This window comes from Grus americana, chromosome 12 (assembly GCF_028858705.1).
Source record: "Grus americana isolate bGruAme1 chromosome 12, bGruAme1.mat, whole genome shotgun sequence".
In the NCBI taxonomy this organism is placed as follows: Eukaryota; Metazoa; Chordata; class Aves; order Gruiformes; family Gruidae; genus Grus; species Grus americana.
Window position 1 is genome coordinate 6,476,283 of NC_072863.1, and position 26,041 is coordinate 6,502,323.

Below are 26,041 nucleotides of genomic sequence, written 5' to 3' on the forward strand. Positions count from 1 at the left end.
CCTTTTTGTTGCTAATTTTGTACTGCCGAGCATGTCAAAGTGCCACCTATGAGTAAGGTTAATTTGCAGATCTAGTGATCTGCACATTCATATTAGTAAAATGCAATGTTTATGATGAGTGGTGTCATAAATGTTTTTAATCCCACTCTTGTATGCTTTATCTAATACATCATAAAGGCATACAAACAAAAATGAGCAGTTGTGTGATTATTTACATAATTCTTTCTGCCTAATTAGTTCTCCCCCAACTATGTCATTTCGGGCTCCACCAATTTTACTTTCAAGCTTTTTGAATAGGCAGTTTTTCAGCACGTTTATTAATTTTCCCACAGTGTCTGCAGTGACAAGTTATGGATTGAGCTGACTGACAATTAGTTAACGGAAGTAAAACCAACTTTATTTCTTCAAAATAGAAGACACCATAAAGACTGAGTTTATAGTGTTAAAATTTATATACTCTGTGTTGGATTAATAACAAAGTTGTAATTTTATCAAAGCATCAACTATTGGTATGTTAGTTGTTCCAGATATATTTGTCCCTTTGGAGATGCACATACACAATACAACTCTTTAATAAGGTGGCATTATGATATGTGGCTGCATTCCCTCCTGCTTCAAATATTCCATAGTTCATTAATTCCATAGTTCAGCTCAGGACAGGAGAGAAACTTTCAAACATATGATTTGTCATGGAAATTTTAATAAGCTGCTTTTAATTAAACTGTATTATCTGAGAGGCAGAATGTTCTGATGGAAATTGTCAATTTTTAGAATAGTAAATGAGCACTCAAGAGTTTGGAATAGCTAACAGAATAATAAATTATTTCAAATTGTAAATTTAGTAAAGCATGAAAGAATATACGTTGACATATATATTTTCAGGCTTGCAGTATTTAGGATTAGGAAGGCTCAGAGCTTTATCATTGTGTAATGATGTAGTTCCTGGACATTTTGCACTCCTCAATGCAGATTTATCAATCGGCAATTTAAAGCTAACAAACAAACACTACATATCTTTCAAAAATGCATTATTTTAAGAAAAAAGTTATTTACATTGGAAATAGTTTTTCTGTTGCAAATTATGATTGACTGCAATTTTTATCTAAACCCAGCCTTTCATATAAAATCTTAACTGTAGAAGCAAACAGAAATGCACCTAAAAAGACTGATGGGGACAAATTTAAAGGAAATCATAGGGAGATTTATAATGAAGTCATGTTTCTGTTTTTTTAATGCCGCTGTGCTGTCTTTTGAGAACAGTTTCTGTCTGTAATGAATATTAGGATCAGTGTGTATAGTAGAGTAAGAAACCTTGATATATTCAGTAAAACTGAAGTTAACTGAAAAATAAGTAGATCGGATTATTTAAATAAAGTTTAGATGGCTTTGCTTTCCAGACTCCTGGAAAATCCCAGGCAGGTTATTTTTTACTTCCTCATTCTAGTGCTAATTCATACAATATGCTAAATCCATTGATTCTTTCCCTGCTAGCTGCTTCTTTCGTAAATGAATTTTATTGTTTCAGCACAAACTTTTGAGAATCAAGCATAACATCAAAAACGCTCCAATGGAATGCTGTTTTCACCTGTTTTCAGCTTCCTGTAACCAGTAGCTGGAAGGACATGTCGAAAGAACTTCTACTCAGTCTTTGAAATGCTTTTGGAAAGTGTTAAGTTTCTGGCACGTATCATCTCCTTTTTGTGCGTTCTTTCTTCTTTTGGAGGTATCAAAGATATCAGCTGTGGTCTGTTGTTTCAGACCTGTGGTCAACATCCCTTAAATTCCATTTTTATAGTGACTACATCCACTGGAGAAGGGGCCTCCTTAACTGCTGGAACGCCACTGCATTTCTTATAATTACAGTTAAATTATCAATGTTTTTTCTACTGTGGCATATTTATTGTTGGTGAATGCCAAGCAGTCAGTGTTGGCTTTCATGTTCTTTGTACATACAGTCAGGAATAGGTCTTGCCTTTGGGCAAGTGAGTTTTTTGTGTGTTTGAGTACTTTATTAACCCTATTATTCATGTTATTGATATATCAATGTGAAATTAATAGTAGATGTTATGGTAGAAGTGATGACTTTCCCTCCAGCAGATTTGGGGTCTGTAACTTTTATTTCTCTGATTTTTCTTCTCATCTGTTTACGTGGAAGAAACCAGTAGAAAGCATCAAAGTACCATGGTTAGTGGTCCTGATATGGACATAAAGAATTTAATTCTACTATTGATGGTAATTAGTGATTCTTTAGCTCTGACATAATATAGTAGCATAGTGTCATGATAACATTTGTATCCATTGCTTGCTTAATTAAGTGAATTAATTTAGGCATTGCACTGAAATGCCAGCAAACTGTAGTCATCTGATCGCATTTCTAAGTGTAAAAAATCATTGACTTAATGACTGAAGATATCTTTTCTGTAAGTACAGCTGGCTTTATACAGCCATACTATTATTTACCTGTATTCTGATACTGACACCACACTTAATATTCTCACCGCAGAAATCCTTATCCATCTGGGTATTTAAACTCTTTTTTTCCCCCTTCCTGGTGGTGGTCATTGTGAAGCAAACCACAGAACTCATGGAAAGTGAAGTTGGCAGCTGTAATGCAAAATTTTAACTTTTTTTTTTTTTTTTTAAAGAATAAAAAAGAAAGAGAAAAAGGAATGGAAGTTTTCCAGCCTCTCCTTTAACAGGGAGCAGAGACAGGAAAAGTAGATAACGGAAATTTGGCAACAAAAGTTAATAAAGCAATAAGGATAATCAAAGTTAATGGTCTGCATTTACCTGCATCATTGTAGTCTTTCATTATTTGTTTGCAGTTTAGTTTTATTCAGAGTTCTTCAGCAGCATGGCGTACAGTGAATTTTACTGGATTGTATGGTAAAGCATATACTGTTAACTCCTTGATACCAGTTACTGAACAGTGATTGATTTATGTATTAATCTCAGGACGGTGTATTGAAGCCAGTGAAATAGGATAGCACTTTGTGAAGACATCTGTAAATTTTAAACTGAAATAACACTTCTTCAAAAATTCAAACGACACTTAGAAAATCTCAGAGTAGTTTTGCGTAGTTGCCGCCTTCATTAGTATTAAATTGAAAAAGGAAATGGATTAAAGGGCATACACTTTACCTAATAACCACTAAAATAAGTATTTAAAAATTTCATTACGGATTAGATCTACAAAGTTGCCTAGATGGTAACCAGATATGGTTCCGTTATTGTTGCAGAGGTGTACTACTTAATCGTCATAAAGCAGTAAGTCTCCTTATTTAGATTTCCAAACCCATTTTTCTTGGTTTATGTGGAACTTGGGGAGACAGGTATGGTACTGAAGATGAGAGAATGTTTCTAAGTGGTTTTTTGTTTGTGGTTTTGTTGATTTAATTTTTAAAATTTTTTCAAATAACAGTATTTACAGTAAAGTCTTGTCTTAGAATTTTCTTCCAGTTATGAAAGAAACTAAGAAATGTGTGTACGTGGAAAAACAAGCTTGTGAATAAAATAATTTCTCTTAGTTGAACAAGCCTGTTTCTGTGATTTTTATTTTGGTTCAGAATAGTAAGAATGAAACCTTGTTTACAGTTTCTAAATGAACACTTGTTAAAGCTTCAATCTATATTAATGAAAACTCTTGGAATTAAGTATTTCTATTACGCAAAGTTTTGATACCTTAGATCTCTCAATAATGTTTTTTTCACGAAATAGCGTAGGCAAGGTTGGCTTTGCTTCTCTGGAATGATTGTATTGACTAAGTCTTTGCAATGGCTTGAAGTGATGTTTCAAGTTACTTACAGAAGTATGAAGATTGTATGAAGCATATAGAGCGTGACAAAGAGTAACTTTGTTAACATGACATGGGTATATGGCCAGAAACTATTGGCTCTACAGCACTGACTTGTTTTCTTCAAAATTAAGTATAATTAAAATACTGTGTTCTCTCTTTGCTCATCATATTCATCTGTCTTACTGACATACGTTTGTCTTACAAGCCATCCGTTAATGGTATTTCTTTTTTGCAGTTTGGTACTTGTTAGATAAAAAAAAATAATGTTGGGAATCCAGTATATGTTTCTACATTGGTACTTTAAAATATCTTCTGGTTTCAGTAGTAGTATTGTTGGATTGGGTTTCTTTTCTTTTTAGTGCTTACTGTTGTTATTTCTTCTGTTGAATGTGCAGCTTGAATAGAGAATTTGACTCTGGGAGATTAACTCTCAAAGAGTTAATTTCAAATCTGGAATATTAAAAGATTTTTTTCTTTTCTTGCAGACCTTACAGTCATTCTTAGTATATTAATTTAGTTTTGCATTATATTATGTGAGGTTGTTTTTAAAGGAACCAGAGATACAATTTGTATAATTACATACCTTCGTATTTCTTTTTCCTAGTACTTCTGGTGCGTTGTTCAAGACAGTAGTCAGCTGACTCTAAGGCAATTCATGTTTTTCTAAAAGTTTTAGACTGTGCTCAGTAATTCAGTAATGTGCCATTATTACCAATTTAATGTATTCTTGCCATTAAACTTTCATTTCCTTTGGTACAGTTAAGTGTCATTGAAGACTGAACTATACCAAGTTTGTCTTATATTAAGATGAGCAATTCAACAGTTCAGGCTTAAAATTCTAACCAAGCAGGTTAAACATCATTTCAATAAACTGAAAATACAGGTATTACAACTGTGTTTGCACTGGTATGAAACCGTATAGGTGGATATTACTGTTTCAAAATCTTGATATTTATATATTAAGGTCCATCACGCTGTTCATTTCTACTTTTTGCCATTCTAAATGAACATTATGAGGTACGAAGGGATACAGCTTTCCTTTTATGCTACCGAGGCTTTAATGAAGAGAGGATTAATTGGAAAATAAGTTTCTTAGGAGGAAAATTTATATTATATGAAGTTTTAAATCATACTTTTAAGAACCAATTTTTAAATGACTATTTACATACCCTCCCTTTAGTTAAAGCAGGAAAATCCAGGTGAAATATTAGACCCCTTTCCAATGGAAGATATTTTCAGCTTTGTAGTGCTTGCGTGTAGCTTGTGAAGTGACAGCCTTTTCAGTACTCAACAGTATCCAGACTCTACAGGAATGTTATGGATAGAATATCCACCTGAATTTCCTTTCTTTATTCTGCAATTTGTTGACTGCTTTCTGAAGAATCCTATTTGGGTTTAGTCTAATCTCAAAAATAAATGGTTTATATGGTTTCTCTGTATGTCTCGTTCCCCTAATTAGTTTCCAGGTTGTTTATTATTTTGCAGAGAGATAGGGATCTCAAAAATATCGAGTAATTAGAAATGTGATGCTAGGCAGAGTCTCAAATTAGAGTCTCGAGTATGGGGAAAGGTTGAAGCATGAGCTCTGCTGTATTAAGAATCGGAATCCGCGTGGAAGAGAGTTGGTACAAGTAAAAGCCACAGGGAGTCAGGCTGCGTGATTTTTGTAGTTCAGGGAATAACTTGTGTCTTTTGTTCTTGGGTTTTGATATGTACAGCACAACACTCTCATCGGTTACAATTCAGCGTCAGCAGAACTAGTTTAATTGTACTAGCTGGTTTTTTTACAATGATTAGTGACTTTATCTTTGTGGGTATAAACAAACACAACAGAAGAAAACAGCAAACTGAACCTTACTGCTCCAAGGCAAACAGGTATTTCCCTCAGTAGCTTGCACTTTTGCTCTATTTGCAAATGAATTGTTCTAAAAAAAATTTTTTTTCGTATGGGGGGGAAAAATTGCCACAATTTTTCTATTTAAAAGGATTATGCCAAACTTTTAATGATGACTGCTGGGATGGAAATCAATTGCGGTTTCATTTCGAGACTTCCATACTTCTTACCGGAAAAAAACCCTTCTGTTCCACAGTGTTTTTCTTACTAATAATTTTTCAAAGGTATTTGGCAGTTACATGGGACAAGTGGATGGATATTCCATTTTTGTAAATTCTGTGAAATTATGTAGTTGGGAGCCTAGCCCAAATCAATGTACCTAGTACAGGAAGCCGGAAGCATGAGCTGAGCTATGTGGCTAGGCATTAAAGAATCCAAAAAGAAGAGATCTGTAATAAAAGGCAAAAAAATTAGTTGTCATACCATATAATTTTGTCATTGGTAGGTATGCATAATGCAAATTTTACATATATATATACATAATATAGGGATCGTGACATCCCTTGAACAGAGTGGGACATCATAGTCAGATTCTCACAGCAAACTAATTTTCAGTGTGTCTTTTTGTAGAATGTGTTTTACAAAATGAATCATTTATTAGAAGAAAAATGTCCAAGATATTTGGAAATTTTATCGAGTCAATTGTATGATCTATTAATGGCAAATCTTTACCATTTGAAAGGGATCATTTAATGAAAAAGTGTGTCACCACCTTATGTTGGTATGAACTTGCAGACATGTAAACATTAATATATAGAAATGTCATATTTGAAAGCAGAAGAGCACTAGCAAATTTTCCAGTTCTAACCTTTGTACTGAGTTTTCTTTACGTTTTTTTACTGTTAGATTGAATTACATTTAAATCGTTTTCCTTAACAAAACCTTACAGCTTTGCTGAGAGTGCCCGAGAGCAATATGAAAAATTGTCCAACATGCACAACAACATGACTAAATTGTATGAAAATTTGGGAGAATACTTTACCTTTGATCCCAAAGCAATAAGCATAGAAGAATTCTTTGGTGATCTGAGCAACTTCAGAACTCTGTTTATGGTGAGTAATGTCTGCAATACATTATACATATTCTTATCTCTTCTTTCTCCCAATTTTAATTCTTTCCTCTACTCTGTATTTCTCATGTTATGATTAACTCAATATTTTGTTCTGTGGCAGGAAATTGGATGAATGTTTCTAGAATTATTTACATTTTGGTCACCGATAGCTATCGTCCTCCAGGTGTAACTTGCCAGCTCAACTGTCAGTGAGGTTGAGACACATGGATAATTAGAAAAGATTTTTCCTCTTTTAAAAAACTTGCCTGTTGGTTGACGCATAACAGGCAGGATACTGAAAAACATGTTAAAATCAAGACCTGAATGGACGTGTCTACATACCTGTTGTGTTAGCATCTGGCTGATGCCTTAATGACGCTGTGATGCTAAGGTTGAGACTTTCAACATGTATTGCTGACACAACTTATGAAGTTCACTTAGATGCTTATATTAGTATTTCCAGTCATTCAGGGTGGTTGATGTCAGGGTATGGCTTTTTTATGGAGGAATTTAAGAATTTAATTTTAAACAGCTAAGTTTTTTAATGGCTTTAATGTCATCTTTCCTAGTGGCTGTCTGGGAGCCATAATGAGCTGCACCGTAGGAAGTGTTCAGGGAAAACAGATGCCTAGAATGTCACATTGTGTCTCTAGAGAATATTAACATCACTTGTAAATACCACCGTTTACCATACAGCTGTGGCTCACTGATCTGTCTGTTGCCAGTAGCTGGCTTAATTTATCATGTAATCACAAGGACTTTCAGTTTCAGTGTGATGGAGAAATAACCGCTTTAAAACATAGTTTTCATACCAAGTTTACTTTATTAGAAAACTTCTGCTACAAAATATTTAGCTATTCATTTTAAATTGGCTGATTTTTTTGTTCTTTTAATAAGCAAATTACCAATTCTTTTATGATTAGTAAGTATGCCAACACATCTGTGTGAAGACACACAAGAACGGGAATACTTGTCATGAGATATTTCAGTGCATTTACTTTTTCATAAAACCAAGGCTTACATTTTTGGTGATTTTGGAAATTACTCTATTGTAACTACTTGAAACAGACCTCAGACCAGCAATGTCCAAATACCATGATGAAAATCTGTCCTCAAGCGTGTATTTAAACTGCAATGAAGGTCGTAGGATCTTGAAGGCAAATGTTTTCTAGAAGGCTTATTAGAATGAAAATACTTCCAATTGCTTACTTATATTTTCCTTCCTTTTGATTTCCTAAAGATGTGGCTGATGGCCTGTTGCTCTCCAATGGTTATACTGGAATTTCTGGGGAGAATATTTGAGATTCATGTATTGCTTTGGAGTGACTGAGTGTGTGTGTGGGGTGGTGTTTTCAGTGTGTGAACATGAGAAATTAAATATCAAGTGCAGTAACTCTTCTAATAACAAAGCTGGAATATTTTTGTGACCTTTCCAAATGAATCAAAGGCAGAAAAAACCCCAACCTACTACATGTACATCACAGTTCTAGGAACAGATGAAGTTGCCATTGTTTCAGGTTTAGAACGAGTTTCCGTAAGTAATTCTGTAAGAGTGAAATGTTGAATTCAGAGATGAGGGTGTTACTGAATCATATGTAAAAGGTCTTAATTTCACAGCAAAAAGCTGTACTTAAGACTTTAAAAAATGGTAGTGATAATAATTTGACTATTGCCTTTTCTCAGTGTCATGAACTTTGGACTACGTGATATAGTATTAATGATACATGTTTTCATATTATCATTTCAGTAACACTTGTTCTTTTCAATGTTTTTTTGCGTGGGTATAACTGATTGGGTGTTGCTAATTATTATTTTGATAAGGAGATGAAATACAATCTAGCTGACTACATTTTATCCATGTTTCTTGATTGCTAGTTAAGGAGAGAGGAATTCTGTGGGATTTATCTTTACATCTTCATACAGATGGTAAATCTCTGACTTTCAAGGTATAATAGTTTTATATTTTCTACATTAACATTGTATTCTATAGAAATAAATGATTATTCTGTCCTTTAGCCTTTAATATAATGGCTAAATGATTGTAATAGTTAATGCTTTACCGATGTCCCTTATTTTGATAACTTAAAGAACAAAGGGGCAACTGAATAAAAATATTGGATTAAAAACACTGGCTGTGAGGGAATCACCACAAGTCTTGTGCCAAAATTTCAAGCATATAGACATGCAATGCACCTTCTCATGATCTAAGTTCCACTACCTGCAAAGACAGAATCTGGGTTAATTTATAAAGTTTTTATTTTTATACTTGCTGTACAATATCAACACTATGTTGCTGGCTATCCATGTCTAAATTCATGCAAATATGTTGATTGGACTTCCAGAGATTATATAGTTTAACTTTTTGCTTGTCCTGGTTTCGACTGAGATAGAGTTAATTCTCCTTCTAGCAGCAGGCATAGTGCTGTGGTTTGGGTTTAGTATTACAATAACGTTGATAACACACTGATGGTTTCAGTTGTTGCTAGGTAGTTGTAGTGTCTACACTAAGCCAAGGACATTCCAGCTTCTCACGCCCTGCCAGGTGCACAAGAAGCTGGAGAGCACAGCCAGGACAGCTGACCCAGACTGGCCAAAGGGATGTTCCCTACCATAGAACGTTGTGCTCCAGATAGAACTGGGGAGGCTAGCTGGGAGGTGGGATCGCTGCTCGGAAGCAGGCTGGGGGTTTTTTCCACAGGCAGTGACCAATTGCGTTTGTGGATCACTTGTATAATAATAATAATATTTTTAATGCATTGTTATTAATAATAATTCTCTTCCTTTGTTATTCTAATTAAACTGTCTTTATCTCAACCCACAAGGTTGGGTTTTTTCCCATTCTCTTCCCCATCCCCTTGGGATGGAGGGCTGAGCGAGCAGCTGCGTGGTGCTTAGTTACCAGCTGGGGTTAAACCATGACACTGCTCAAAGCAAGATCCAGTTAGGGAATGTTTTACAGGGCCTTATTCAAACTCTCCAGGTCCATTTTCCAGTGTTTGATCACACCTGTGGTGGGATAATAAATAACCGAATAAAACTTCCCATGTTCCAACTTCTGTCATCGCCTCTTGTTCTATCACTGTGCACCTCTGAGAAAAATCTAGTTCAGTCTCTAGTTCTGTCTTCTCTACACCCTCCCATTACATTATAGACAGCAATTCAGTCTTTGAAGAGCCTTCTCTTCTTACAGGTGAACAAACTGATCTCCCTCATCTTCTGCTTATGTCGTGTGCTCCAGCCTCCTCATTATCTTGGTACTATCTGCTGGACTCACTCCAGTGTGTCTGTATCTCTCTTACACTGGAGAGCCCAGCCTGGGCACAGAACTCCAGATGTGGGTTTGGAAGTACCAGAAGAGTGGAAGAATCACTTCTTTTAACCTGCTTATTACAGTTTTACGTCGCTCAGCGTGCATTCAACCTTCTCTGCTGCAAGGCCACACTGCTGCCTCAGATTCAGCCAGTTCCCCTGAGGACCTTCATTTTTCTGCAAAACAGCTTTCTAGGATTGCATTTACACTTTATGCTAGTGGTGTTTAGGGCTAGGTAGGAGCTTAATAATGCAAGGCTATACTATACAAAAACCCTAGAAGTTGGCTGGGGGAGGGTTGGGTTTTAGTTTGTGTTTCTTGGTTTTGTTTTTTTCTTTAACTTGACTGAATTTCATGAAAAGTATTTGTGAGAATAGCCTGTCTAGTTTTAGGTTTCAGTGCATTTCCGATGCCTGTACTTAAGGAGTGATTCTTATTTGGCCTGAATTGTCTTTTTTTTTTTTTTTTCTTTCCAAATATTTGCTAATTTACTTCATTTAAATGAGGTCTTGTTTTGGGAACATTTAGTGAAATACTTTATTCACATGCTTCCCAGTCTAGATTGTTCAAGTGGTGTATTTCATCAGAGAAGAATTTTAATTTCAATTGAGAACTCACTTCATTTGTACTTATAACAAAGCTCCGGATACCCAATTCTCACTGTTTTAGGAAGCTGTCAAAGATTAGGACAGTGCTAACTTTATTTTTAAGCACTGAAATAGCTGTAGCAATCACAGTAATGAAGGTATTGCGACTGCTTGTGCAAACTACTGTTAATTATTATTTACACCTAATCCTCTGGCTAATGCTGTATAACATGTGTATGCATCTTACTTCTGCAAATACTTGTCTATGGTTATGAAACAGTGGTGTAAATTGTATAAACTACCCTAATCATTTATATTGAGAAATATTATTTGGGTTTTATTTGCCAGCATCTCCTTTATTTTGCTCTTTATATGTGAGTGCACAAATACCTGCATTCTGAGTACTAGACAGTACTCAAAGCAGACAGCAGACTTGCCTTGATTTTATTATTATTGTTATTGTTATTTAACAGGAGGGGAAGAGACTGTTGTGAAAGTGTTTGGCACAGTTAAAACACCCTCTGTAGTTGAATCCTTTTCTTCTGCTAGATTTGATCTTGAGCAAGCAGGTTTTCTATGTTTTCAGCAGATCGTAACTACTCTGCTTTTTTTCAAATGTAATCTGTCTTTTGTATTTCATTTATATACCAAATCAGTTTTAATGGACTTTCCTTCTTTTTTTAAAATTTTGATACAAGGAGTAGCTATGGACAAATCAAGAGTAAGGCCTCCTCCTGGTAGGCACTATGTAGTTGTGTACTAGTGGTCACTTGTTACTGAGGATCGCAATAACTTCATGCCTACATCCTTATAATCCTTGGTATGAGGCTGTCATGTTCTGATAACATCTCATCAAAACCCTTCATCTTATGGTGTAAATACACTCAAAAAATTAACGCATTGCAAGACATAATTGTCTTATTACCTAATTGACATAAAGTCCCTTCTGTGTTAAGGGGAAATCATTATAGATGCAAACTTCTGTTACTCCTAACAAAGGTCACAAATCCACCAGATGTTTCAGGGCCCATCTTCCTGCTTTTGGTTTTCCCGTAAACTTATGTATGGTCAGCTCATCATCATAGAATTATAGAACAGTTTGGGTTGGAAGCAACCTTAAAGACTTCTAGTTCCAGCCCCCCCTGCTGTGAGCGGGGACACCCTCCACTAGACCAGGTTGCCCAAAGCTCCATCCAACCTGGCCTTGAACACTTCCAGGGATGGGGCATCCACAGCTTCTCTGGGCAACCTGTTCCAGTGCCTCACCACCCTCACAGGGAAGAATTTCTTCCTCATATCTAATCTAAATCTCCTCTCCTTCAGCTTAAGGCCATTACTGTTGTCCCAAAAGTGGGATCGTTTACCCAGTGTGCAGTACGCCAATATAGACACAGAGCAGAGGTGTTTATTTTATGTCTGCACAGAGATGGGTGCTAGGTGGTAATTCCACAAAGCTAGCACACATCCCTCATCCTGTCAGTCCATGCCCTTGTAAACAGTCCTTCTCCAGCTTTCTTCTAGGCCCCTTTAGGTACTGGAAGGCTGCTATAAGGTCTCCCCAGAGTCTTGTCTTGCCCAGGCTGAACAACCCCAACTCTCTCAGCGTGTCTTCATAGGAGAGGTCCTCCAGCCCTCAGTCATCTTCATGGCTTCCTCTGGACTTGCTCCAACAGGTCCATGTCTGTCTTGTACTGGACACCCCAGAGCTGGACACAATACTGCAGGTGGGGTCTCACAAGAGTGGAGCAGAGGGGCAGAATCACCTCCCTCAACCTGCTGGTCACACCTCTTTTGATGCAGCCCAGGACATGGTTGGCTTTCTGGGCTGCCAGTGAATGCTGCCGGCTCATGTTGAGCTTCTTGTCCACCAACACCCCCAAGTCCTTCTCCTGAGGCCTGCTTTCAATCCATTCTCCACCCAGCCTGTATTTGTGCTTAGGATTGCCTCAAACCATGTGCAGGACCTTGCACTTGGCCTTGTTGAACTTCATGAGGTTTGCACGGGCCCACCTCTCCAACCTGTCAGGGTCTCTCTGGATGGCATCTCTTCCCTCCACCATGTTGACCACACCACACAGCTTGGTATCGTCAGCAAACTTGCTGAGGGTGCACTCGATTCCGCTGTCCATGTCACCGACAAAGACGTTAAACAGTGCTGGTCCCAGTACTGACCCCTGAGGAGCGCCACTCATCACTGGTCTCCACTTGGACATCAAGCTGTTGACCACAACTCTTTGAGTGTGACCATCCAGCCAATTCCTTATCCACTGAGTGGTCCATGAGTCAAATTCATGTCTCTCCAATTTAGAGTCAAGGATGTCATGTGGAACAGTGTCAAATACTTTGCACAAGTCCGGGTTGATGACATCAGTTACTCTTCCCTTATCCACCAGTGCTGTAACTGCGTCATAGAAGGCCACTATATTTGTCAGGCACAATTTGCCCTTAGTGAAGCCATGTTGACTGTCACCAATCACCTCCTTATTTTCCACGTGCCTGAGCATAGTTTCCAGGAGGATCTGCTCCATGATCTTGCCAGGTATAGAGGTGAGACTGACTGTCCTGTAGTTCCCTGGGTCTTCCTTTTTTTCCTTTTTAACAATGGGGGTTATGTTTCCCCTTTTCCAGTCAGTGGGAACTTCACTGCACTGCCATGACTTCTCAAATATGATGGATGTTGGCTTGGCAACTTCCATCTGCCAGTTCCCTCAGGAGTCACAGATGCATCTCATCAGGTCCCATGGACTTGTGCACCTTCAGGTTCCTTGGACGGTCTCAGAGCTGTTCTTCTCCTACGATGGGCAGTTCTTCATTCTCCCAGTCCCTGCCTTTGCCTTCTGCCACTTGGGTGGTGTGGCTAGGGCACTTGCTGGTGAAGACTGAGGCAAAAAAGTCATTGAATACCTCAGCCTTTTCCATATCCTGGTCCATAGCCAGGTCTCCTGTTTCCTTCTTAGTTGTCCTTTTATCACTGATGTACCTATAGAAGCTTTTCTTGTTGCCCTTGACATCCCTGGCCAGATTTAATTCTATCAGGGCTTTAGCTCTCCTAACCTGATCTCTGGCTGCTCAGGCAATTTCTCTGTATTCCCCCCAGGCCACCCGTCCCTGCTTCCACCCTCTGTAGGCTTCCTTTTTGTGTTTGAGTTTGTCCAGGAGCTCCTTGCTCATCCATGCAGGCCTCCTGGTGTTTTTGCCTGACTTCCTCTTTGTTGGGTTGCATCGCTCCTGAGCTTGGAGGAGGTGACCCTTGAATATTAACGAGCTTTCTTGGGCCCCTCTTCCCCCCAGGGCTTTGTCCCATGGTACTCTCCAAGCAGACCCCTGAAGAGGCCAAAGTCTGCTCTCCTGAAGTCCAGGGAAGCGAGCTCGCTGTGCGCCCTTCTCGCTGCCCTGAGGATCTTGAACTCCACCATTTCATGGTCACTGCAGCCAAGGCTGCGCTTGAGTTTCACATTCCCCACCAGCCCCTCGTTGACACCTCTCCTCGTTGGCTCTTAGGATATTCATAGGATAGTTATGTTTTACCTAGTAGTAATAGCAAACTGACTGCAATAAAGTGCTTTTCTAGCGTGGTAAATTATCCCAAAGACTAAGTCTCTATAAATTAATCTAGTTTATCAAGACAGAACTTTCAAGTTCTGTATTCTGGTTTGGAATATTAAACTTGTATTCCAAATAGAAAAGACATACCACAAATAGTCTTTCTGAGTTTGTAGAAAAGTAGGGCTAATTTCTTGTATCGCTTTATAATTTTAGAAAATGGACAGAATAATTTGCTAGGGTACTGTTCTAATGCTACATGTTGGTCTAAATAGTTAATTATATCCCTCTGATGCTATGGTCTTTAAAATTTTTATCTGTCCTTTTATCTTCTAAGCCTCTTTAAAAAAAGTTATTAAATAAGGAAATGAACTTGGACCATATGTATGATGCATACTAATTTAAATAGTAATGCTTCAGTATAAAAAAGTGAAAGCTGAGGCTTATGCATCTTAAGGAGACACTTTCTTTTCCTTAGCATCATTTGTGCTTCAGTCAATTCACTTGTTCAGATGTATACAGTAGTAGTAGTAATCATAATTATGGCTTTTGAGAATTTCTTTACTTTTATCCACTAGAGCAGAACCTTGTAGACTTTAGTGGCATAAACATTCTTGTTTAGGGATTTAATTTTTTCCAGACATTTGAGGAAGGCCTAGGGCAAGCATTAAGAGTTCACAGTACAGTAACTTTTTTCTATGAGGAAAAAATTGCGAAAAAAAGTAGGATTTTCCAAAACATTTTGACGCTTGTGAGACATTTCCCAAAAGGAAAAAGACATTAGATTTAAAGTTTAAAGACAAAAATCAGAGATCACTGAAACTCATTTAATCTGTGGAATTTACTGTAAAAAAAAAAAAAAAAGTCATAACTACTGATAAGAATTCAGCAGCAATCAGAAAAGACGGAGGATATAGAGCATCTCCAAATATTCCCTAGAGCATGCATAAGTACTAAATATGTCCAGTTCAGACTATTGTTATGTCTGCATGCTTTCTCTAAGTGATCCCACTAACTTTTTTTGGTATTTTGGTAAATGACTGAAGTATTGTTGTGGTTTAACCCTAGCCAGCAACTAAGCAGCATGCGGCCACTCACTCTCTCCCTCCGGTGGGATGGGGAGAGAATTGGAAGAGTAAAAGTGGGAAAACTCATGGTTTGAGATAAAGACAGTTTAATAGGGAAAGCAAAAGCCCTGCACGCAAGCCAAGCAAACCAAGGAATTCATTCCCCGCTTCCCATCGGCAGGCAGGTGTTCAGCCGTCCCCAGGAAAGCAGGGCTCCATCACACGTACTGTGGGAAGACAAACAGCATAACTCCGGACGTGCCTCCTCTTCCTTCTTCTTCCCCCAGCTTTATGTGCTGAGCATGATGTCACATGGTATGGGATACCCCTTTGGTCATTGGGGTCAGCTGTCCTGGCTGTGTCCCCTCCCAACTCCTTGTGCACCCCCAGCCTACTCGCTGGTGGGGTGGTGTGAGGAGCCGCAAAGGCCTTGGCTGTGTGTGAGCACTGCTCAGCAGGAACGAAAACATCCCTGTGTTATCAACGCTGTTTTCAGCACAAATCCAACACACAGCCCCATACTAGCTACTATGAAGAAAATTAACTCTATCCCAGCCAAAACCAGCACAAGTATAATTCCAGATGTTTTTGGAATATTGATGATTTGTTTCTTCCTGTTTGTTGTTCTCCTATGTTAATCCTAATGCCTGTCTATTAATAAAGCTTGTTTCTTCTGCTACTAGCAATTTTAACTTAGAAGTTCAGAAGTCCTTCAGATTACTGCTTCTGTTTGTGTTGCTAACATTTCTGCTGTGAGCATTTATGACAACAAGACATACCAATTGAATCATGAGGTAATTTATGGTGGAGGGAGATGCTAAGAGGGTCATTGAGTTTTGACATCCTGCTTGAAGCAGGGGTAGTGTAGAAAGTAGTTGAAGCTGCATGGGACCTTGCCCAACTGAGTTTTGAGTATTTCCATGAATGAAGATACCATGACTGGGAGACTGTATTGAAGGCTTTGCTAAAGCCAAATTAAACAACATCTCTTGTCCTATTAAGCAAACAGCTAGTCTTTTGAAAACTCATGTTAAAGAGTTTTGATGATCATTAGAGGAAGTGCCATATATCGAATGGAAGAGAATGCCCATTTTTGATTACTTGAAATAAAAAATATATGCATACATCATCTTTTCTAATCACTTGTCTTTTGCAAGTTGGACAGAAACAGTGTTTAATAAATGCATCTCCACATGGTCTAAGCATTCAGAAGTTGTTAGGCTGAATGAGGCAAAGAAATCTGGAACAGTCAATGTTGTTTTTTCATCTTTCATTCTTCTGATCAAAGTGTATCAGCAATACAGTGATTTTCCTTTGGGTCCAGTAGTTTCTCTTCAAGTTATTTTCAAACAAAATTTTCACTATAAGTAAGTTTGTATTCTGTTATCCCTAAGTAACAGGAGGAAAGGAAATTATAAGTAGGCAGTATACTGATACAGTAGCTGACCTTTCTCAGTTTGTGAGACACATTGATTGCCATTGAAATACTTTCTCTGCTTTTCCCAGCAATAGACAATTACCCCAGAAATCGACTTATTTGTGGATATTTTGCTCATTGTTTTATGTCTTTAAAACTGTCCAGGTACAAAGTTTCCAATTAAGTACCAAATTAGCCTTTTGTGCTTAGGTTTTTATCAACATCTCTCTACCTTCATGTGAGAAGTATTTTTTTGTCTGTTCTGTGATGTTAGGAGGAGAAAAAATCACCGCATAGTTAAGAATTCATCTGTGATACCATTAAAACTGCCTATCGTGTGATTGCAAGTAGCCAAATACGCTTGCAGCACCTCTGACCAAGCATCTAACCAAATATTCCTTGTGAGCCATTTCAGTTCATTGAGCTGCAATATACTGAATCAACCTAGAGATGCAGATAGAAGAAACAGAGTTTGTTTATTTATTTATTTATTATTCCATATCTGCTCCCATTTTATCCCCAGGCTTCTCTAACCATTTTTGCAGGAAACATAATTAGATCCAAGGGTGTAGGGAGTTTGCATCACTTTACCCCTCTGCCTCTTACAGTTAGAAATCTTGTCCCTCATGGCTGTCCTGCTTCTTGCTCAGTCTTTTTTTTTTTTTTTTTCCTCCTAAGATTAGGTAGAATATTTAAAACTTTGAAGAGAGCTTTTAACTAGATTCTTCCTGGTACTTGTGTCACCTCTGTCTATGTTTACTTCTTTGATTTTGTGCTTAGGTATGTCTTGATAACCTCATTGTATTCAAGCCATATCACAAGAAATAAGTAAAGCACTTCAGCATGACTTTCCTTTGTAAATGGCACATGATTCAAAATGAAGCCTGGAGAAAGGAGAAAAAAAAAAAAAAGGTATATTTATTCTTCTCTTGGAGCTGATGATTACAGAAAGATTGATTCAAAAGTAACAATAAGGGTTGGGGTTTTTTTCCTTTTTGCAGTTAAAATAGCAGATCCACTGAATAATAATATGCCTTTTATATTTAGGACTATTTTGAAGAAGAAATGTTTTTTAGATTTTATTGATTTAGTCCTTTCTTCCACTGAAAGTAAAAACAAATTTCTATTGTCCTTGAGGACAATTGAACCTGATACATTTTGGTTTGATAAAGTTTCAGGCTCTTATCAAATAATGATTAATCAGTTGCTGGAAGCAAGATGCCAGTTTGTTCTTTTCTGTTTTGGTTCTTCGCTTTAACCTGCTGTCTCGTAGAGTTTGTATCAAGTGATCTGAAATATTTTTAGTCCGTCACTTTGTGAGTGTTTCTGTTGGTGTTAGAGTATTTAAAAATATCCCCTGACTCTGTCATGCCTACATTTGGAAATGGACATAAACTTCCCTTTAATCAGATTGTGTGCGTTGTGGAATTTGTATGAAATACATACTTGAGCTTTAGAAGGGAAATGTTCTTTTTTCTTATACAGTTCTTAAATGTTTCAGATTTTGTTTGCTTTGTGGGTTCCCCCTTTAATGCAGATAGTCTTAAAGGTCAATTTTGAGTCTAAAAACTCCAGCGTTGTAATAGCATCTACAAGAATGATTGGATAAAATTTGAAGCAGTTACAACAGGTATTTATGGGTGTAGTTGTTACGAAATGCACAGAAGCTTTTTGCTTTAGTGAAGTGATTTTTTTTTTTATATCTTGTAGACAGTTTTATCAGTGGTGACTGCTTCCCTCACCTAGAAAACATTTGTATAAATGCAGCTCTTTGAATAAGGAATTAATTCTTTGTATTACATTATAAATGTCCTTAGAGAGAAAGGGTTGCATTCTACTATAAGTAAATATTTAAGCAGATGTGAGTTACTCATCAACTGGTGATATGAGAAATGGGTTCTTGTAAAAGACCTACGAAATCAACTGCCCTTTTGTATCAAGATTTTCTAAGATTCATGCCCTGTACCAGACAGGAACTAAAACATCTGTTATGTAGCCTTCATAAGAAAAAACTTTCACCACAGTGGATTCAGCATCTTGAGTATCAAGGTACCTGTAAGACCTTTTCTTCTTTCTAATATTTGTTTGCTTGTAACTTGCTTCAAAGTAAATTGCAAGCTCCATGACTAAGGAATGTTTTTTCTGTTCCTTTTTGGAGATGTCCCTTGAATACAGCAGGTCATTGGCTGCAATACTATAAATCAGTGAATATACAATACATAAATTAATACATAATAAATATATGATTTACTATGAAATGCAATACATAGGCTAAATTCCCAGCTTTCAAACTCATAAATTGAGTTTGTAATTCAGGAGTGGTTTAAAAGAAAGGCTCTGTTTATTCATTGTTCTCCCTGGTTATTTGTCTGGGAATACAGTTTCTCCCTTCTGCCTAAAAAATAACAGTTCTTTAATGTAGTCTGAAAGATAACAGTTTCTAGCTAGCAGGAAGCTATGAAAAAATAAAGAATAATGAGCAAGAAGTATTTTCTCCAGCAAAATTTCCCAAGAGGTACTATCAAAAGTGAAACATTGTCCTTATTAACAGGCAGTAGATAGCAAGCCCTTCCTCTCCTCGCCCCAAAAACCCACACAAAGACCCTTTTGTAAGCTCTCTAAATTCTCATCTGAGTGTGTACATCCAGCTCATGCTGAGGAGAATTTTTTAAATCTCGATATTGAACAAATCAGGAATTAGGTGTAGTCTAGGAAAGTTTGTAAGTAATGTAATCGGAAGCAAAAGAATTCACACAGGAGTGGTAACTCGTCAGCTTTATTAGCAGGCTGTTAGTATTGCTAGGTAAGTAGCTATTCTATTCGTGACATAAAAGGCAAGGATGACAGTTCTCTTGGAACATATCCAAAAGATGTAAAAATAAATAATAATAAAAGAAATTAAACTGAATTACAGTACACTGCATTTGCAGGCACTTAAAGGTAGGCAAGTGTAGAAATACCAGGCAGCATAGATGGGGTTGGGATTTGTTTCCAACAAGTCTAACTTGTTTCGGTGGCGACGCGATTGCCCTTGTGGATGGGGTAGAAGCAGTAGATGTCATATTTCATGATAGCGATGCCTTTGATTAATTAATATTTTCAGAAGTAATATAGGAAAACGTGATCTAGAGGAAGCTATGAAGTTAAGTTCCCTAATCTTGGAAAGGAACAGGATTTAAAACTTTTCTTTAGAATTTTCCATTTCATAGTTTTAAACAGACTCTCCATTCAGTGCTGATGGCAGCAAGTCCAACTGAGTAATCTCGTTATTCCCGGGTATTATCTTGGAAGTTTATAATATTTAAGTGAGGATTTTGAATCCTCATTCCGCTCTGGAAAGCTGGCGTAGTTTGGGATTTTAACTATCACAATACTTAAGCTGTGAATCTAACCCAGATGTTGAAAATCTCTTGTAAACCAGTAGAATTTATTACCTGCTCTAAGTGACTCCCTTTTGGCAAGATTCTAAGTCTAAAAGAGACTTTTCTATAGAAGATACTTACAGGCTCCAGATGCTTACATCTGCACCTAACATATTTCTAAAAAGCTGTCATGGTTAGAAGGAATCTGCTTCTCTCCAAAATCTCTACAAGGGTGTCGTTCCATACAGTCTTAGCCTCATCATTCTGTTGTTCATATATCTTATTAAGATAATTTGATAATTTGAATCCATGTTTGTCTTAATTGTGATTTCAGATTGATCACTGCATTATTGCATCTTCAATTAGCTTGCTGATGTTGTAGTAAATTATAGCTCATTCACTTCCTTAAGTTCATATTTACTTGCTTATCACGTTCAGGAAAAGCAAGTTAATAGGATTGGATTATCCTGTCAGAATACAATATGAAGCATGAAGTGGGAGGTGTAAGAAACCTCAAGAAAAAAATTGCGGATGAATAAGCGTATGCTTTCAATGTTGCTTTCTTTCCACATTTACTATTTCTTTGGAGTGTAATGCCACACAACCTCTCAAACACTTTCTTCTGATAGTCTATCAGCCCTGTCTTGAAGGAAGCATGCAAAATCTTTCAAACCCAAGCAGTTTCATTTTGTTATTTAAATACTTTATATCAATATACACTGTATTGTATGTAATTCTCACAGCCTCTATTAAAATTTGTAGACAGTTTCTCACCAGAAACTTTAAAACCTTTCAACACATCATAGTCAAGGTCCTGATGTTTAAGAAAAGTAACTCACTTTTTCTACTGGATTAAGTCTTTTGTTGGAATAGATTTTACAGATTTGCCCTAGAGTGAATTTTTTTTAAAGAATTTAAAGGGTTGCTCTTTCATGATGATGATGCTGCAAGGCTTCATGTGCTAACCTATTGATTTGTCTTTTCCTTGATCCAGAAAGATCATTTTTTTTAACAAAACAATAATTCATCTGCTGTGGGCCTTGGTTTCTCTGCTCAGATTGTACCCAAAGCAGCTAACTTTTGTTTTGCTGGGGTTTTTTGATTTTTTTTTTTAATGACAATAATACAGTTTTGTTAGTGTGTAAGGATGTATTTCAGCTCTCTATCTCTTTCAAGAATAACCTGAATTAGGCATGTTTATTCTGGTATCCAAATACTGATTTAAAGGAGCTATTAAAACAGTCCCAAATCAGTCCACTTGAGGGCTATTTCATGATTATTCTTTTAACATATACTGTTAAGTAATTAAGACATACAGTACAGGTTTTCATTGGTAGCCTTAAACTTGGCTCAGTAAACACTGAAAACCTCTTCTACCTTACACTGCTAGACAGTTTTAAGTTGGCAGCAAAACTTACAAACTGAAAGAGGGGAGATTTAGATTAGATATTAGGAAGAAATTCTTTACTGTGAGGGTGGTGAGGCACTGGCACAGGTTGCCCAGAGAAGCTGTGGATGCCCCATCCCTGGAAGTGTTCAAGGCCAGGTTGGATGGGGCTTTGGGCAACCTCGTCTAGTGGAGGGTGTCCCTGCCCATGGCCGGGGGGGTTGGAACTAAAAGTCTTTAAGGTCTCTTCCAACCCAAACCAATCTATGATTCCATGACTCTGAAACCCATCTCCCCACCTGACTATGCAGCAGTAGCTACACTTACCAAAAATCTTAATCTGTAATAAGATAAAATACAAAAATAAGACATTTCATGTCAGGTATAGTGGCCCTGATGCATGGGCAGTATCCCAAACATAATCTTTCCTACTTACGATTTCATACCCACCTATCAGGAAATTAAATTTGTCTGTTCTTGTTTAATACCAGCTCATTGTATCTCTCTTCCATTATTATCATAAGGATAACAATATATTTGAATATGTTATCCTCTAAGGAATATTCATGAAAGATCTTTGTTTTACATGTAAACTGATTGCTCAATCTGTTGTATTTTAACTCTCTATTTCTGTAGATTAATTTCCAGTTAATCTGAGTTTGTTGTTCCTACTGAGTTATGACTGAAAAAGATTATTTTTTTTTTCGTTGGAACTTCATTTCACATATTTTGCAGTTGCAAGGCAAATTTAGGGAAGGCCTGAGGGATTGCAGGCAGCCTTCATTATTGGTGCATGACTGCTTTGTAGCCAACTGCATCTTTAATATCCAAGGAGATTTGTGCATTACAGTTTGTTTTCTTTCTTCTTGTTTTTCATAATTTACCTTTGAGAGTCTATTTACAACCATGTTGGTGTGTGAATATCTTTTTGTCTGTCAAAACTTAAGATATGTACAGAATGCAAGAGATGCATTAATTTTTTATTTGCTGCTTAAAGAAGCCAAGCTATAAACTGGCAGTCCTGACTACGAGAGCCTTACTTCAGTGAATCCTAGTAAACACAAGGGGGAACATCAAGCTACATGCCCCTTCTACTAGCTCCCCTAACGAGAGATAATATTCCTTGCTGAATCTATATTTCTGCTGAGAGACAATGATTTGGTTTTGTTTTTATTTTAAAGAAAAACCAAATCCATACTCAAACTTTCTCTAACTTTTAATTTGCCGTTGAAATAGCAAAACTGCCTGCTGTTATGCACCAACCAAAAATACAGGGGGTCATGAATAGCACATCAAAAAAGGGGGTTGTATACATTAAAATATTTCTGTCTTTTGAGATTCACTTGGACGTGATTTCAGTTTTTGCATGCACTTACATGTTTTGAAAAGACAGTATCTAGCTGAATATGTTTTAAAATGCTTTCCAAAGCTGTTGGGAAGGCTTTTATTTTTAACTGTGGTTTGCTTCTTGCTTTGTGACTTTTGTCTGATTTGTAACTGTTATATTAGTTTGTTTTTATCCTTTAATTAGGAAATAACTATAGTGGTGTAGTGTATACCTATGAACACTGCTATGTACTTTGTCACTGTTGAGCTCATTGCAGTAACAAAATGGCTGATATTTTTTTTCCCCCACCTTTAAAAGCAATGCTAATTAGAGAGCATTTTTTTTTCTCCACTATTCAAACTGATCTCTACCTTTTAGTAGGTAATTTAGCCTGCAGACCTACACAGGAAGGATATCACTGGCATTTGATAATTAAAAATAACCTGAATTAGCATTGTTCTGTATTAAAAGAAGTCCATTGAAACTCAGGAGTTTGGAAGAGAATAGATACAGAGGAGTATGAAAGCATGCCAAAGAAGAGAGAGGTGAAAGCATGAGATGAAGTCCAGCTTTCTTTTAACTTAAGGCTTAACTTTAGATTGGTGGGGCCCAAATAACGCTGTGGTAAGGCAGGTGCAGAATCATGTCATCTTTGTATTAGAAATTGTTAGGCTAGTCCACGGTCTGGAAGTCTAGAAAGTGAGGTAATAATAAATAATGCAGTAATTGAAGCCACATGAGAGAGAAAAAAAACACCATTTGCAGTAGAACTATAGAAAAGAAAACTTAAAGGATGGGTGATACAATTCAGGCAGAGCAAATGCTGTAGAAACCACTGTACATCTGAGTCAAAAGTCTCTTTACCTTTATTTACAGTCATCTTCAATCAGCTTTGAAAAACTATGATCAAATTTGTTAGCAATATTAATTCAAATCTAAAGTGTGTTTATAAATACAGATGAATATATATTTACTTTGCTTTCAGCACATAACTTGAAAACATCTGGGAGTATATTCTTGCAAACAATTTATTTCAGGCTTTCATCCAACTCTGACTATAAAGGTACAGTAGTCAATGACATAATAAATATGAAATGGTTTAGAGTCAGACTGCCTGATGGAGAGTAATAACAAACAAGTACATTCCAGGTGGTTTAGTTCTGAGATACCTTATGAAGGAAAGGATTTACATGGACTAAACGATGGTGGTGATTCAAATAGATCATCCTTGTTCTTTTTTTGCACAATATTCATTTTGAATTAGTATGTAGATAAAAAGAAGATATGTTAAATTACAAAGAATGTGGCATAAAACTCTTTGGGTGGGTAGGAGGTTCAAGAGGATTGGGGATGGCAGGGAAGAATCCACTAATCAAAATACTAGAGCTGTTACCAAGCAGTTACGAGAGTACTACAGCAAAGCTGACAGTGGATGAGATGCCTTTTTTTCCTCTAGAGTAACCCTTTTCTGTTGTTAGGAAGATGTTTCTGAAGCTGTATGTGTGCAGTGCTGCATTGCACTGTGAGTTCTGAAACGGCCAACCTTGGGACCAAGAGCCCCAGAGGCGTGTTGGAGTGATGCCCTGCTGGGGTTTCTCTCTCCTGCCTTGCAGAACACCCAGTTTGACTGCTGCGGAACGTGCTGGATGTTAATGCCTCTTTGTTGCAACCTGTACCTGTTGTAGCAACAGGTGGTTTGGAAAAAGCTCTGGTATTTCAGGTTAGCACTTAGTGGATTTTTAGTTGCTGTCCCCGACACTTCCTTTGTAGTCTCTGGAAAGAGACTATGTGTGAAGATACTCTAAAAGCATTTATATTCTAGAAGAAAATAAAGGACTAGGAAATGTGCATTTTGAAGAAGTAATGGGCAGGTCCATCTGACCTCTTAGTGCTCCCTGTGTTGCATGTGTTGGAATGATGGGTTTTGTTTATTTTTGTTGGTATGTATGTGTGTATGTATATGAAGGGATGGGTGTAGGTAGATGAAGGTAGGCACTTTCGCACAGCTATCAGGTATTTTGGTATCTTAATGTTCTTCAGAAAGATTAAGCCTTTATTTTGAATGTCTTAAATGTGTTCGAATCATCATTGGTAGCCAGCATATTTTATGAACTGCACTCTGTATTTTCATACAATCTCCCTTCAGCTAGGACTTGTAGAGTCTGTCTCAAAGTGAATTTCCAGGTACAATAATTTTAGAGCTTGTTTAGTTCAGTCTACTGTAGTCTTCCCGTTAGAAAATGTGACAGAATCTGTGATCTAATCATAGTATGTCAATGGCTAGTGGGCTACTAGTTCAGCCATGACATTTCTGATTTGCTTTGTCTCGTAAGATTGTGGGCACTTACTTTCATTGCAGCCTGTGAAGCTGCAGTAAAATGAAATCTCTGTCAAGTGTGATTGAATGTGCAGAGACAGAAATGTCCAAAACAAAAAGGATAAAACATTGATTTTTCTCCTTTAATTCTCTTTTCTGAAAGAAAAGGTGTTTCTCAGTGCGATCGGTTATGTGATGGTTCAGCAAATGCAGTTCTTGGTCCAATTTTCAAGTGGGTTACAAGTAACATCGCTGGTAACTGTGGTATCCTGCATCTCTGCAAAACGGTATCAGCTGTTAAAGAAGGAGCTATGTGTAGTATTTTACCTCAGCAAACTCTTGAAATGGCATAGGCACACTGAAATATGCTTTCCCTTGTTTGAGTGAATATTTTGTATTTTGAGGCATTTGGGAGCCTTGGATTACCAAATACTGATATAAGTTATATAAATCTTAACACTTAAAGGTGCTTTGGATAGGATTTTCTTTTGGAAGTGACAGTTGTCGGTAGTTCCTCTCTAGCATGTACTCAGCAAGGTGAATAGTCATCTTCATTTATAAACTTTTGAAATGTCATTTCTGAGGAATATATTGGACTGTGTAATACAAGTCTGCCCCAAATCTCTTAAGGGAATTATACTTGTGGAATAATAACTGATATATTGGCTTGGATATTTACAAAGACATCTTTTTCTTTGATTGTATTTGTGAACATATATGATTTTGCTAGTTTTTAAGGCATAGTTAAATTGCATAGGAAATAAAGTAAACGTTGTCATGGAAACCATTTATATTATGCCCTGTGTTTAGTAAATATTGATTGTTCAGATTTTTAAGCTGAAGTATCATTAATGAGCACATGCCGTGTTAATTCTGGACATTTTTAGATCCAGTGTCATCTTTACTGTTGTTACTACTTGTCAGACATAATGTGCTGTGACTCCCAAAATCACCTAAAGCCCAGACCTACAGTACTTGTAGGT

General features: G+C 37.1%; 1 protein-coding gene across 7 annotated transcripts in view; it reads left to right on the forward strand.

Moving 5' to 3' along the window:
- The window catches only part of DIAPH2 (diaphanous related formin 2), a 247,545-nt gene that overhangs the window by 137,659 nt on the left and 83,845 nt on the right, over positions 1-26,041 (forward strand). For all 7 annotated transcript variants that reach the window (XM_054839023.1, XM_054839028.1, XM_054839029.1 and 4 more), the window contains one exon: positions 6,577-6,742. In XM_054839023.1, the coding sequence (XP_054694998.1) occupies positions 6,577-6,742 (166 nt within the window). The remainder of the gene's footprint in view (positions 1-6,576; positions 6,743-26,041) is intronic.